At 40.0% G+C, this 15615-nt stretch overlaps 1 protein-coding gene across 1 annotated transcript in view; it reads right to left on the bottom strand.

Moving 5' to 3' along the window:
* GckIII (Germinal centre kinase III) overlaps positions 1-15615 on the bottom strand; it is a 313921-nt gene that overhangs the window by 62396 nt on the left and 235910 nt on the right. Inside the window, exon 3 of the mRNA XM_071598003.1 lies at positions 6375-6599. Within this exon, the coding sequence (XP_071454104.1) occupies positions 6375-6599 (225 nt within the window). The remainder of the gene's footprint in view (positions 1-6374; positions 6600-15615) is intronic.

Below are 15615 nucleotides of genomic sequence, written 5' to 3'. Positions count from 1 at the left end.
ATTTCACAGGATTTGGCCATGCAAACTGCAGGGTGCTTCATCATGACAACGCGCCGTGCCATGGCGCGCTCGTCGTCAGACAGCTCCTAGCCAAATACGGCGTTGCCACGTTGCCGCACCCGCCCTATTCTTCCAATCTGGCACCACCGGACTTCTTCTTCTTCCCCCTGATGAAAAGACAGCTCAAGGGACGACGTTTTGACTCGATAAAGGCCGTTCAAGAGGCTTCGACGAGGGTCATCAACGGCATCCCCAAAGAAAATTTCCAGCGGGCGTACGGGGAATGGGAGCAACGTTATACTAAGTGTGTAGTAGCTCAAGGAGCATACTTTGAAGATTATTAAGTCGATGTAAGTATATCGTCAATAAAATTCTTGTAAAAAAATCAGTCCTACCACTTTTGGGAGCGACCCTGTACGTGTGAGTGACACGTTTTATGTTTCTTTCTATATTTGTGTTGACCAACGTCATCTCAGTCCTTCTTTTGATATATTATATATATATATATATATATACATATATATATATATATATATATATATATATATATATATATATATATATAATATATTAATATACATATAATATATATTATATATATATATTACATATTTATTTATTTATTTGTGTGTGTGTTTGTATGTGTTTTCGTGTCATCAAGGTGGTTTCGTAACCTGCAGTGTCTTAAGTTTTGGGTCGCAGTCGTCGTTATGAAACGGCTTTAACTAGAAGGCGGGCACTTTGACTCCCGTGGCGGACCTTCTCGTAGGACCTGGGGGATCAGCTGCCATTGACTTGCATACCTATTCACAATCTTTCCCACACACATTGCAATCAGCTCACAGGAGTCACCCTTCCCCTCCAGCATATTCCAGCCGGGAGGTGGGGCGGGAATGCATCACGTATAACGTGCGACTTCTATAAGGCAAGGGCGATCCCCGAAAACGTGTGCCTCACGCGTGCTTAATTACGGCTGCGGAAGAGGGACAAGCGAATCTTCGACAGAATGGAAGGAGAGGACAAAGTTGTTTTCCTATTATTATTATTATTATAAAGATATTTTCCCGATTATAGTAATTTTTCTATGGGCACAGGTTAAGGGCACTGCTCAACATCTAATCCTCACTAAACACGACACAACGTGACACTCTAAATGCACCACACTAAACCCTTCTTCAATATCGCCTACCTTCCACCTCCCTTCATTCCATCCAACACGCATGTACTATTCTTTTCACATTCCTACCTCAATTTCCAAACGTTCTCTCCTCTCACACAGTCTTCAATATTCAATCGCCCATTCAAATTCTCCTCTGCATCCATCTTTCCAGCTTCCATTGGATTTCTTCCAACCACCCCTCACCTTCCCTTACGTCGCTCGTACTAATTCGCTATTTTTTTTCCCTTCCTCCCATTTTACTTTTTCATCCCCATCCATTTCTATGCCAACATATCAAAGGCCTCCAATGCCCCTCATCGATCCCCAACGACCCGAAAAACAGCGCTTCATATTAAAGTTTAAACACTCGACATCTTCGTCATCAACTCCCTCCGCCTCCTTGCAAAAAAGAATTTTTCTTCTTTCTCTACAGCTTTAACCATCTTCATCCACAACATTTCCTAGATATGTGAAGTGAACCGACTGCTCTGACATACGCTATCGGATTTCCATGTTTTCCTTAACTATTATCCTATTTCTCGAAAACGCATGTACAAGGGCATAATCTGGTATATCTTTGTTTTCTTTACATTGAATTACCATAAAAAAAATTTCTAATATGCTTAACACGTACAGTATCCCTTTCTCTGGTTGGTTAATTATAGCTACATCATCTGCAAATATTACTTCATCATCAACATCAGTATTTCAATCCTAGGATTGGTTTACTGCAGCTAATACATTCTACTCTGCATATTCTAGGGAGAATGATGTCGTGGTTTCCCGTTGCCTGTCACATCGCGGTACTGCGGCCGATACCGTGAACTTCAATATCGCACGAAGCTGTGGCAGCCGATGCCGGGCCGACCCACTCGATCTGCGCCACCAGTGCCTAATGGCGAAACTGCTGCCTTTCATCATTGGTTCTCGGTAGCTTTTTAGCGGGAGTCTATTTTTCTCGATGTCTCGTTACAAGGATACCATTATTGTGTTTTTTTTAATGTGTGGTTGACTCGCTCCGAAAAACCATTCACAAATTTTTCCAAGCTTAAAAAATTTAGCCAGTAACGGTAATCGAACCAGCGGCCTTCAATTCCACAGGCAGACGCGCTACCGCTGATCTACCCTCGCCCCCTGATAACTTAACTTTTATGAATTCCCCGGCCACTTTCATTGTCAGATCCAGGTATTCCATGCCCTCCTTTTCATTTCCTCCAAGGATACAAGTACGCTAGCATTCAACTTGTACGTTGAAAAGCACGAGTGATAATGCCTGTATCACCCTACCTTACAGCTCTTCCTAATTCATTTCTGATACCGCCGATTCCGACTCTCCATTCGCCACACGCACCCGTGCAGTCCGAGAAATATACAGACTTCGGATCCAGTCTACTTCTACATACAGTATATTCTGTCGTGCATTCATTGCTTCTACCCAGTCGAACACCAACTCGAAATCCTCCAAGAAAACAAAACATTCTGGTTGTATTCTATATTTCTTAAAAAAAATTAAATTATAATAAATAAGCGAAAATTAAAAAAAATATTAAGTTAAGTTACATGGAAAGTCTAGGTTTGCAATGTATTAATGCCGCTTTACAAGACTAATGATCCTGTCATTAATTAAGGGTAACATCATAACTCTTAAAGTAGAGCGATCCATTATGATACATTCGATATAAAGAAGATATCGCGGACATGCTGTTACATGAAATTAAATTAGAATACGATGCATGTTTTGGAAGGTATGCAGCTGGGCGTGATGTTGAATATTAAAATGACGTAGAGCAAAAGATGTTTCCCACTCGCGAAAGTAGATCTCATCTTTCACATTTAAATTCGAAGACGGACCAAATACACCCTTCCGCTATTCCATTTCTTATGCTAACCTCCTTGTAGGCCCTGATATTTTTTCCGTAACTTACTCGCCCTAAGTGTATGTCCCTCAAGTCATCATCATGGGGCTTTCCCCTCTAGAATTTCCCCAACGGATTCATTCAAAGCGTGCCTTATGCATCGTAGAAGTCATGATAATATGCATCAGTTTTCAGAGGCCGTTCAATACTTACTGACAACCGAAAAGGTTGATATTATACTTGGGAATTAGAAGACTACTTGAGGAATTAGAAAAGCTTTGTAGATTTCACCACTCTTTATTGCGGGTTTCATCACTAAAGCGACATCTCCAGGCACAGCATCTTTATCACTGTACCTGAAGATGTCACATATATGATGAAACCGGTCGTACTGCAAATAAAGTTTGGAGAAATCTACGAAGTTTTTCTGAATGCTTCAGAAGCGTTTTCACAAGGTTGAGCATGCATCTACATCTACATAATACCCCGCAAGCCGCCGCAAGGGCGTGTGGCGGGGGGTGTTAGGTCACCAACCGTAAAAAGGAACAAGACCACATGCAAAACAACAACGTGGAAAATTACACCCACAGCAGCGCAAACACTCCTGCAACAATCCCTTCATCCAACACTCATGCAAACACATATACCGCAAACCAACAAAAAACTGCACCCCAGGATGCAGCACGAAAGCCATCCTACAACACGCATGGTATCGCTTTTTTTCATTAAAAAAAGTACGATGGTATAAAACACCCCTCAAGCCACCGCTAAGGTGTATGGCGGAGGGGGAGCATCATGGCATTTGGAAGACTACTTGTTATAACTATTAACCGCATAGAATGCCACGTGTAACAGAAAAATAGGGACAACTGTCGGAGGAGGAGTCAAATGATCGCGCGCGTAGTTATGAACAGATTAAGAAAGCGCGCTCTAGGCACGAAAGTGGTTTCATTTGGATTCCCTGCTACGGGATCATGGTTGGATCTCATTTGGTTAATTGGGTCATGTTCCACTATTGCTGCAAATATCGTTTACCCTGGAAGCAAATGAAGCGCTCAAGTTGTACTCCCGAGTGGCTGGATACGTTCTTCAGCAAGGCCTTCAGCGGGCATCAACATTGTGTCACTTTCGTGAATTTTCTTTTCTGAAATTCAAAAATTCCCTGGCCTTGTAACGAATTCGGCGTTCTTCCCTGCAAATTGAGAAATTTCTCTGGATCTTGAGATATCTCAGTGCCCACTTCCATTTACCTTCCTCGGGAGACGACGGGCCCTTAATGAGCCACCGAACAAGGACGATGGCTGGGCGTGGGAGAGGTGAAATACAGGGCGTACGAATGAATGTTGTTAGCATGATAACATCAACGGAAACGCTTATTGTCATTAAATATAAGACATTACATCAAATTAATATCCCAACAGTGAAAACTCTTGATTCTTATCAATTCCCATTCTGAAACCAAAAAACGGAAAACAATACTCGCAAGCTGTCGTCGTTTCCACAAAAATTAATCATGACCAGAGAAACTGCGACAGATTTACGATAAGTGGATACAGATGGTAAGACTTGATAGAAATTCAAATTTACAGCACAAAAATGATGAAATTTTAAAAATTTTATCTATGAATAGGTATGTAGTCATATTATGATGTACTAAAAGTGTACGAGGGTTGTCTGAAAAGTTTCCGATCTCAACATGAAAATGGCACCACTCTTCAACAAAGGCTGGGGGAAGTGTTTGCGCATGCGTTGAAAGGTACTCGCCAAAATTTCAGCCATTTTGTACACTCATCTGTTGTTTGACAATCGTTTGAGTGCGCTGTCGTGAGGGTCTTTTTAAAAAACGACGACAGAGATTTTCATCGGACGAGGAATTTATTGCATAGGAACAAGCTTACGAGTGCGGGTATTCTGCGGGAGAAGACGTCAACTACAATTCGGAAGGGTTTTGACAGTTAAGAACATCGCTGGAAAAAGTGTATCGAATCAAAAGGTTTATGTTGAAAAATAAAAATAAATATGAAGAAAATATGTCTTGCTCATTTGTTAGGTCGGAAAATGTTCTGACTTATCCCGTAAATGGATGTACGGGTACCACACCAGATTGTAAAAAAGTGTGTTATACTGCTTAGGTCATGTTGAGAGTTAGAGTGAGAGTAGATTAAAACTATTCCTCAGAATATTTTGATTTGAACTTAAATGCGCAAAAGATTAAGAGTGGAAAATATTACGATTGAGTTCATTTTACATTTTTTGACTGCCTATGTCGAAAGAGAACGGTGTGATCGTTACTGCACAAACGCAAAAAATATTATTACCTAATTACGCAGTGCAAATATTGAAACTCAAACCGTCTACTCCTGGAAGTATGCTCGCGGTTGGAGAGAAAGTCGCGAATCAAGTTATCTTTTCATTTATTCCACAACTTTGCAGTGTATATGTCAACTTGGCGTGCGGAAAATAATCGAAAGCTTTCTTAAAATATATAGGAAGATCGCATCTAATGGTTTGCTCCTTTCCCCTGGTTTGAGGAGACCATGCATATGGACGACGTTTTATGCTCTCTCTAAATCAAATTAACGTTTTTTTCCCGTTAATCAACTCCATTAGGTTGCTTACTCGCTTGATACGTTCTTGAAGTTTTTAGAACACGGAGTTTTAAGGAGGACATTGGTGGTAGAAGAGACTCCCGCTTTCAAAATACATTAATAAATATTAAGGGTTGGTTTGATAGGCTGGGGGAATATTAACTGAAAAAACAATAGTCTCACCAAATTTTGAGTAGGAGGCGGGGCAGTCAAGTGGGTAGAGTCGTGGGCTACTGACCGTAGGGTCAGAGTTCAATTCTGGGTGACGCCTTAGGACATTGTTGCCTTCGCTTGAAAGTGTGATTTTTCGGGTAGCGAATCTTCCTGGGAAACAGTCAGCGGTACGGGGAAAAGAACTGGTCTTCCCATTTACCTCAACGCGTGAAAATCACACGCCTTAAAGGGGCTTAGGACAAGGAGAGCTGAACTATCACACCGATTTTCTTATAGATTACTGTCGAGGGTAAGCGGATTGTAAATTAAAAATACGCATGGTTCACAAACGAGAAGAAAACTTGGATTAAAATTTAACTCCGCCAAAATTTAAATATCTCTTCCAATGTCGAGAAATTCATTTCGGAGTTTCCGAGTGAATCCGATCGATGCGTCCGCAGTCTATCACCGGTAGCTGGGCACTATTTTTTTTGAAGCATCTTCGGAACCGGCACAACACACATTGGTTATCAAGCATTGTTTTTTCGTTCGCAGATGGGAATACGAACGAATGCACGTATTCCTTACTGCTCGGGAGAGTGAAATGATTGCGCTCACCTTGAGGTAGGATCCGAAGTACTTGGTGACGTAGGGGGAGTCGCACTGCGAGAGGACCATGATCTCCTGCTGAATGTCCTCGATCTCGTCCTCCGCCTCCTCCAGGTCGATGATCTTGATGGCCACGACCTGCTGCGTCCGGTTGTCCATGCCTTTGAACACCTCCCCGAACGACCCCTTGCCGATCCTCTCCTGCTTCGTGAAGATAAGGTCCGGGTCCACCTTCTGTGGGAAGAGGGAAAAGAGAGAGGAGTGAGCATGAGCAGGAAACTCCGCAGATCCTTCCTCCGTCTCACCGAAGGTAATCAAACCCGGTGATGACGTCTCATCAACGAAAATAGGATACGTAAATCATCGAAAAAACATCGCTAACCATTCTGAATTAAACACCATCACCCTAATGTCAGATGAAAATGATGTAGAAATAAATCACTGATCGCTGTTCGAAATATCGAACAACAAAAATAGTCTCGATGATTGGAAATAATGATCATATATACACGGTGGCAACGTTTGGATACAATACAGAATTTATTTAACATAAGAACTTCGTGGCTAATCCGGATTACTCAACCCATTGCGCTTTTTTTACAAAGAAATCCAATGAAAACATTAAGAGTACATCTTGATCCCATTTTTAATGACATGTGACGCTATAGACTTGGTGCTGAGGCTACTTTCATGTCTGGCGCATAAAATAAAATTGCGACAAACCTGAAACAGGACTGGCGAAAACTACTTTACTATATTGGAGGCGACTACAATGATCTGTTAAATATTCTTTGCGGAAATAATAAGTCTACATCAAATGTATTGATTTCATCATTACACACATTTGCGATTTATAATATTTGCACATATAGTTAGACCAGGGATCTGGTTCCTCTACCCTGAGTCCAATAACAGTCGCCGTTGGACCGAGTATTATGTGAGCTCTACCCTTACCTATCGAGCATACATTGGGATTGAATACTGTATTTTCATAGCCTAATTTTGAAAAAAAAAATTCGTGATATATCCAGAGATTCAATTAACTCCACAAATATTCCACAATTCTCGGGAACAGAATTTCCCCTCTTAAAGCTCCCGCCATTAAACCGGCTTTGCTGAATTTTCCAAGGCTTCGAGCAAACAAAAATGTTCTTAAGGCGGACCGGGAGCCTGCTCCACATTGTAAATGCACCACGATAATCCCATCTCATAAAGAAGCACCAACACATAATAACACTGCACACAGGCCAAGGATTCCAAGCCAAAAGAATTAGCGCAAGCATGAAGTGAACGCGTCACTCCTGACTCATACACTATATAAACTAGAGACATTAAGGGTGAAAGAAAGAGAAAAAAACAACTTTGCACTTCCACACACTTAAGAAGTGAGTGGAAGTGCAAAGTTGGTTTTTTTCTCTTTCTTTCACCCTCACCATGAAAGAATTCCACAAACTTAAGCCTGAAACTGTTAGCTTTAGATACATTAATTTAATCATACAGCGAAGGGATTTAGTTTGAACTGAAGTAAGAAATACTTTAGGTCACAAATATTCCTCATTATTTTAAATTTATTATTTATTTATTTATAATTTTTCAGTTGGCAACTCTTTTTCAACATAAAAGACGTCGCAATTCTGCCATATCCTTATAAAATACAAAATTGAATGTAAATTAACTCGAGACACGGAAACCACTGCCGCGTTACTTAAAAAAAACCTGAACAAATTATCAGAAATAAACACAAAAAATGGTAACTCAAGTTCAAAATAGCGGGTTTAGAAACGAATGATTTTTCTTGCTATGATGACTCGATTTAATTTTACGGTTAAAAATCCAAACAAACCACAGGAAACATAATGAGAGATTTCGCCAGAACTGCCTCACTCTTATCGGTCACAATTTACACGAAATCACCTGACATTATATTAATCTACATCAACTATACCACTGAGAAGTATTTTCTTTCCTGCGATGAAGCTGTCCAAGTAAGAACCGATGAATTTGGGCAACGAAACCACTTATCTTGCTTGACCCATATCGTCAGTGGTTAGCGATAGTCATGGCGCCGGAAGCTCATCACTCGCTTATTTGACTGGAACGAATTAGGACGTCGTACGCCGACGCAATCCAAAGGGGAGCACATGGATTCGGGCAAAATATTTCAACACCCGCTTATTCCCAAAACTTAATCAACGTGAAAGGAAAAAAAAGGATCTAAATGATTCGTCCTAAAAAAGCCCTTAATCCCAACGGATCTCTCCTTCTGCGACCTTCAGTCAGCTAGATAGACTTTTATCTCTTGTATTCTTTAATGCCTTCCCCATCTGCCATCGCTCTCATCGAAAAAAAACCCTTCCTTTATTTTTTGGATACCTTTTCCTTCCTATCACCGTTCCACGATATCCATGGATTTAGGATTCCATACATCTGCCAGCTCTTATCACTCTTGTAATCTGCGCCCTCCACTAAAACGACACTATTGAGAATTTTCAAACTTTTCAATGAGGAGAGAGGCCTGGGCAACGATCAAAGTAATATCAAGTCTGCAACGAATAATTAAGGAATATATATATATATATATATATATGGAATTTATTAATTCAAACGATGAGTGTAAATGATATTACTTGGGTAAAAAAATCGTTAATTGCTTCAAGGCAAACATATTGCACTAACTTAGCTTTATCCGGAATCAATTTTAATTAAATTATGGCTAACATAATTAACTGCCTAAAATAATTCATACTAATTACGTTATACCCTCTCAAAGCCTCCTGTTTATATTTCTCGATGCTCCTAAAATTTAATTACAAAATTAATTATCATACTCCAAAACAACAGAGCAATACGGGTCTGATGAAAAAAGCAACTTCAGAAACAGCACGACCCCAAAAAATAAAAGTATGCAATTGAATTTTCTATCAACAAAACAACATGCCCACTCATTTGTAATTGATTAATGTAGTTTTCCCAATTAATAGGTCATGCCTTTTCATCTTCGATCACTTTACTTCATCCGGGGAAAACAGCTGTATAGTGTTACTCTCTTACAGAGGAACGTGTTCTTGCAGTGAATTTACTGGAGTGAAATACCTTTTAAAACTCCTGCTTTGAGAGGAGTATGCGTGTTTTGATTTAGATATGAGAGAAAAGGACTCCGTGCTCCCTTAAATCGATGTTGTTCATCAAAGCGATTCTCAGAAGAGAAATATTTTCAACCAAAAGACTAAAACACGTGAGCGTAGTCATGGTTTCCTTTGAAATTTCCTCAGTAAAATTAAGAACGAATGAAAGATAAATACAAATTCATTCGCGTAAGCATTCATAGGTTAACATATTTGGTTGTACTTCAACCACATATTTATTATTAAAAACTATTGATTAATCCATTCCTTATCGGAACCTCCGCACCCATTTCCTCGGGTGGGAGATAGAAGCAGTTTTCGACGAATGTAAATCCAAATTTGATCACCAAACATTTTTAAATTTTAAACTCTTCAAGAGGACTTCACGGCATCATTCGTGAGTTCGATGATGGACTCGTCCGTTGAAAGATGAGCACTGATCGTTGCCATTTGATTTCGTACATCCTGTTGGCTTCCAAATGATTCGCTTTGGGTTTTTTTTAACCTTTATGCATCCACTTTAAACGAATGGATACTCGAAATAGCAAAACTTCTACTTGAGAATAAAGCAATAGTCTCAATTCCACCAGTGAGAAAAAGAAAACTGATGGGTGGACGAAGAGAGAAAGGATGGTTTAACGTTTATAGTCACAATCGCGGGGATGAGGGAGCGAGAGGGAGGAAGGGGGTAGCGGAGGAAGAAATAACATTTATTTTTCAAAAAATACCAAACAGTCGATCTCAACCTTTTACGCTCGGGTGATTCTCAGAGCAGTACGTACGAGAGAGAGAGAGAGGAAACTTTTTGCCCTTTTTCAGAGAATCCACATCGGATGTGTGTGTGTGTGTGTGTGTGTGGATGGAAGGGGAGGTGTGGGGGTGAGAGAAGACGTAAGAGGTGCAAGGAGCGCAGAGGCGGAAGGGGTAATTGGATCGAAATCCGAGGGAAGTGAAACGCCGATCTTGCACGAGATTGGAGATTTTGCACGAGATGGAATCATCTCGCGTATTTGTGAAAGGAATATCAGAGAGACGTCACGACGACGGCCGCAGCAGAGGTTTCCACGCGGCATTATCCGCAGCGGTAAGGGTTTAAATGAAAAGAACGAAAAATCAGTGGTTATATATGAACAGACCACTTCCGCGAAGAAAATCACCACAAGAATCTGGATTAAAAGTATAGTGCGGAAGAATTTACGTCTAAACCGAGGCATTGAGGTTTGAAACGACTATATCAACTATTTGCCTTCCACGGACGTCGAGGAATTGAAACAGCATCCAAGCCTCAATAAAGGACGACCAACAAGCGACCAACCACATGTGAGACACATCAATCCTCGAATAGATACCAATTTCAACAATAGAATATCCGAGACACCAGTAACCATGGAGCGAACGTCGGAATTCCACTCTACTCTTATGAAGGTTTCTATGCTAATTGGAAAACAACTAATGGAGGTCAATTAGAAGACGGTAATTATACTTTCACTTCGTTCTGATTAAACGCGCAATAGACAATTATTCGTCGCCCCTGACAGACACGACTCCTACATTTCAACTGACCCAATTTCATGCCGAATAAATTAACGACATATTCTCATTTTTCACGTCAATGCTTGAGAAAATCTATTGCCCACGATGGCCATGGATTCATACCTATTTCCAAGATATTTTAAGGAGTATAAAATATACATTTTCTCCGTCCAATCGTTTACCCATAAGAATGAAAATTGTCAGCGATCTTTCGTCCTCTTCAAAAGCTGCTTTCAATTTTAAAATTCCATTTAATGCCGCGATAAAATGATCAACAGTTACCTTACATTTCAATTAGTGATGGGAAGAGAGATAAGAGTGAGGAAAAATTGCAATAAAACCTACCAGATAGCGACACATCTCCATGGACGCCTGCCAAAGAGAAAGATCCCGTTGCCAAGCGACAACACATTGGGGAAAAGAATACAATGGATTAATTACTGGGAAAATATAATGATAAGTAATCGATCCTTATTTTGCCTCATCAAGTCACATATTATTGTTATGAAATGCGTCCGTAAGCAATGTCCACTCTTTTAACGTTGAAAATGTGCCGCGATATGTATTTTCATTATCACCACGAGGGACAGTGTTGAAATTAAGTACAAAGAGTCAACCAAATTGCCAAACAGGAATAAAGATATTCGTTCGAAGGTTTCCGCGGCGATGAGTAGGTGATTTCCACATTTTTCGGGCTGCGTCCGCGTATGTCGTTTAAAAGTACAACAGTTTCGCCAGCTATCCTGCTGGCGTCCTCAGGTCAAGGACATCCTTGACCTGAGGACGCCAGCAGGATAGCTGGCGAAACTGTTGTACTTTTAAACGACATACGCGGACGCAGCCCGAAAAATGTGGAAATCAGGAATAAAGATACTTGGAAAAATCGAACTTATGGGAAAAATTATTTGCAACCACAGCGGGTCTTTCATTCAATGTTCAACCGCTGACGCCTTGATTCGAAGGGATAGCTATTGACGAAACGGAGTGAACAGTTGGATTATTGCAATCGGTAGCCTACCGGTAAAGGTGGGTTTTGGATGGGCACAAGCTACCAAACGGTACAGCGACCATTCCCTTGCCTCTCCTAACGAAGCAACCCAACACCCTACTCTACAATAAGCCCCTCTTTATTCCGTCCCTTAATTCCGTCCATGAACTTCCTCATTTGTTTTATTTTCAGACTTCACCTTATCCATACCCACATTTCAAAAGCCCCCTACGGTCCATTCTCCTTCTATGACCACGGTTATCATTATTAGAATTTCAAAGGGTTTCATAATTATGAAGCAGTTCCAAAACTAACGCCGGAAACCATATCTATCGTAAACAACTATTTTTACGTTAGTTGTAACGTGAAGGTAAACATAGAGCAAGGTAAATTTAATCATTTTCTACACATTGCAGAGATGAACGCCATTAGTCGTTCCATGCAAAAAAAGCTGTTACTTCGCCGCACAATTCCTCCGTTCTCATCCATCGCTGTTTAAATGGCCTCTGTTCCACTTTCATCCGAACAAAGAATTTAAAGATGAGGAAGATGATCTTGAAGGTACATCTACATCTACATCTACATAATACCCCGCAAGCCGCCGCAAGGGCGTGTGGCGGGGGCTTGCGGGGGGGTATGAATATGAAGTGAGTTTAAAAAGCCTGCTTCATTAATATTATGGAGATAGCATGAGGCGACCGATCTAAGAGTCAAATGGAGCGCACAGACAAAAAAACTTGAGCGGGAGTTTTTGAAATTTAATATGATTTATGTATATGACCATTGTCCAATCACAATACTTGAATGGATTTTTGACAAACTAGAGCATCAAGAAAAAGGTTTGACTTGACGTGTTATTGCATAAGACACACATCGACGCCTAATTCGCAAAATACAAGACCCACGTCGATTTTGAAGTAAGATAGAGAGGTTGGGAATAATAGATAGAGAAGCATGATAGAGAGGTTGGGAATAATAGATAGAGGAGCATAATAGAGAGGTTGGGAATAGAAATTACTTTCGTGAATGGGTCCATATTTATAATAAATGGAATTAGATTAAATGGAATAACAATATAATAATCAGCAAAAGGAAATAGGAAATATTTGATTAAAAATTATATGGATCTTCAAAATTGTGTATGTATAAAGTAATTTCATTATAAAAACATAAAAAGTAAGCAAAAAATAAATAAATGATCTTTTAAAGTAACTTTTTTGATTTGGAAACGATTTTCCGACTTTGAATTGCGACGAAGTCGCCAGATTACCAGTCTCTGAATAGCAAAATTGTTCGCAATCATGGTCATATCGTTTATTCAGCGGGATTTTCTTTTGCATACATCTGGTACCCTGAAACTATTAAGCAAACTATATTATTATTCTGCAATTTTCACTGAAATAACTACCGTGAAAAATACACCTGTAGTAAGCCATTTACCGGCCCAATCCTCCCGCTGCCATGTGAGGCTCGCGAAATCTATTCAAGGGAACTCACGAGACGGGGTTTTAAAAGACAGCAGCGTAATTGGCAGCGAAACTTCCACTCGACACCGTTCGCTTTGAATGGAAAAACTTTGACGAAAAGTGAAAGCCTATTTAATTAAACTTCTAATTGCATTTTAGCAGACTAGGGAAAAATGTTGTACCTTCACACCTCCCTTTAAGCGTCTAAGGGCCTTGAAAGTCAAATTGGTGTTCGCGAGCACGCACAGAAGAGACGGGGGTTCAGAAGCATGGGGACGGAAGGGTTTAGGGTGACAGAGGGTGTGATCGGGATCGCTGAACAAAAGCGCTCTCATTGGAGGATCAGAGGAAAAGCAAGAGGAACGATCACAGGCGACGAATATATGACACAGGAAAAGTTGGGGACACAATATGTGTGTGTGTGTGTATATATATATATATATATATATATATATATATATATATATATATATATATATATATATATATATATATATATATATATATATATATATATATATATATATACACACGAGGGTCATCCGGAAAGTAGTACCCGTTCGTGCCGCATGAAGTGCTGACGACGCGAGTAGCCGCTGGACGAGGTCAGATAGCTTCAGTGGCTTGTCTGCCTTCTCTGAGCCAAGTTGCGTGACGCTAGCATTGCCTGTGTTGTTTCTGTGATTGTTTACAATGTTTAAAAAAATTGAGAACGCCGCCAGTTGTGAAGTGAGGGCAGTGATTAAATTCCTCAATGCAAGAAACGTTCGCCCATGTGATATTCATCGCCAATTAAAGGAGGTGTATGGAGACAATGTAATGGACGAGTCGTCTGTTCGGCGGTGGTGTCGCAACTTCAACATGGGGAGGGGGAACACACACGACGATGAGCGTTCGGAGAGACCGTCTGTCATTACAGACCAACTGGTGAGCTCAGTTGACGAATTCGTGAGGAACGATCGGCGCGTCACAATTGATGACATCTGTGAGCATTTTCCCAATGTTTCTCGAACAATTGTTCATGAAATTGTTAAACACCATCTGCATTATGCAAAAATTTGTGCAAGATGGGTCCCTCGCGTATCTCAATGAGCTGGCGGCGAAGGACTATGCAGCAGGAATACAGAAACTTGTCACACGTTATGACAAATGCCTTAATTTGCTTGGAGATTATGTTGAGAAGTAGTTTAAAGTATCCTCTTTCAAATAAAATTTTTTATGTTTGTTAATATTTACTTTTGTGTCTTTATTTCACGAACGGGTACTACTTTCCGGATGACCCTCGTATATATATAATATCTTCGAAATGGAACGCTCTTCGGCGATGCACAAATATGTAAAAACACAGATTTAGATTTTTAGAATATAGAAACACAAAGAAAGGACACTCACAATTTGTTATTTGACGTTTCGACAGCACGGCTGTCGTCTTCTGAAGACGACAGCCGTGCTGTCGAAACGTCAAATAACAAATTGTGAGTGTCCTTTCTTTGTGTTTCTATATTCTAAAAATCTAAATCTGTGTTTTTACATATATATATATATATATATATATATATATATATATATCTAAATAATTCTTCCAACTATCTATTTAATATTAATGGAAAATGGGCCGTCTTACATACCGTGTAATTTCTGTTACGCTACGTTACTCTGTGTTAAATTAGTCCAATAAATAAGAATAAATTGCAACAATAGTTGCCCCGAGAAAATGCATATGATACATTTTAAAACTGTTCCAATGACAAACAAACTTGACGTCTGGGAACAAGCAAACTATCAGGATGGTATAGTCAATGTATCAGTAGCTAAATAAATGAGAATGGAGAAAAAAAAACATTAAAATACGTTACTGTCGCACTTCAGAGAAATTGAGTGCGCTAAAAAGGAGGAACACCATCAAATCTTCCCTAAAAAAATGCATAAGCTACGAGTAATATTACATTCAAGCACCATCTTCTGGTCAGATTCTGTACTGGTTACGGTTGGTGCCTTTTTATTCCCTAAACAACCAGCGGAAGTCTTTTCTGGGTAACACCTTTATCTAACCATCCTGTGCTCCTTTGAATGTATCTTTATCCGTCGAGTGCGAGGCGAAATTGAGAAATTTCCGAGGCGGAAGAGATAACATCAGA

The sequence above is a fragment of the Hetaerina americana genome, unplaced genomic scaffold (genome assembly GCF_022747635.1).
Source record: "Hetaerina americana unplaced genomic scaffold, ioHetAmer1.1.p SCAF_9, whole genome shotgun sequence".
Lineage (NCBI taxonomy): Eukaryota > Metazoa > Arthropoda > Insecta > Odonata > Calopterygidae > Hetaerina > Hetaerina americana.
The sequence above is the reverse complement of the archived record's forward strand: the minus strand, read 5'-3'. Positions and strand labels throughout refer to the sequence as shown.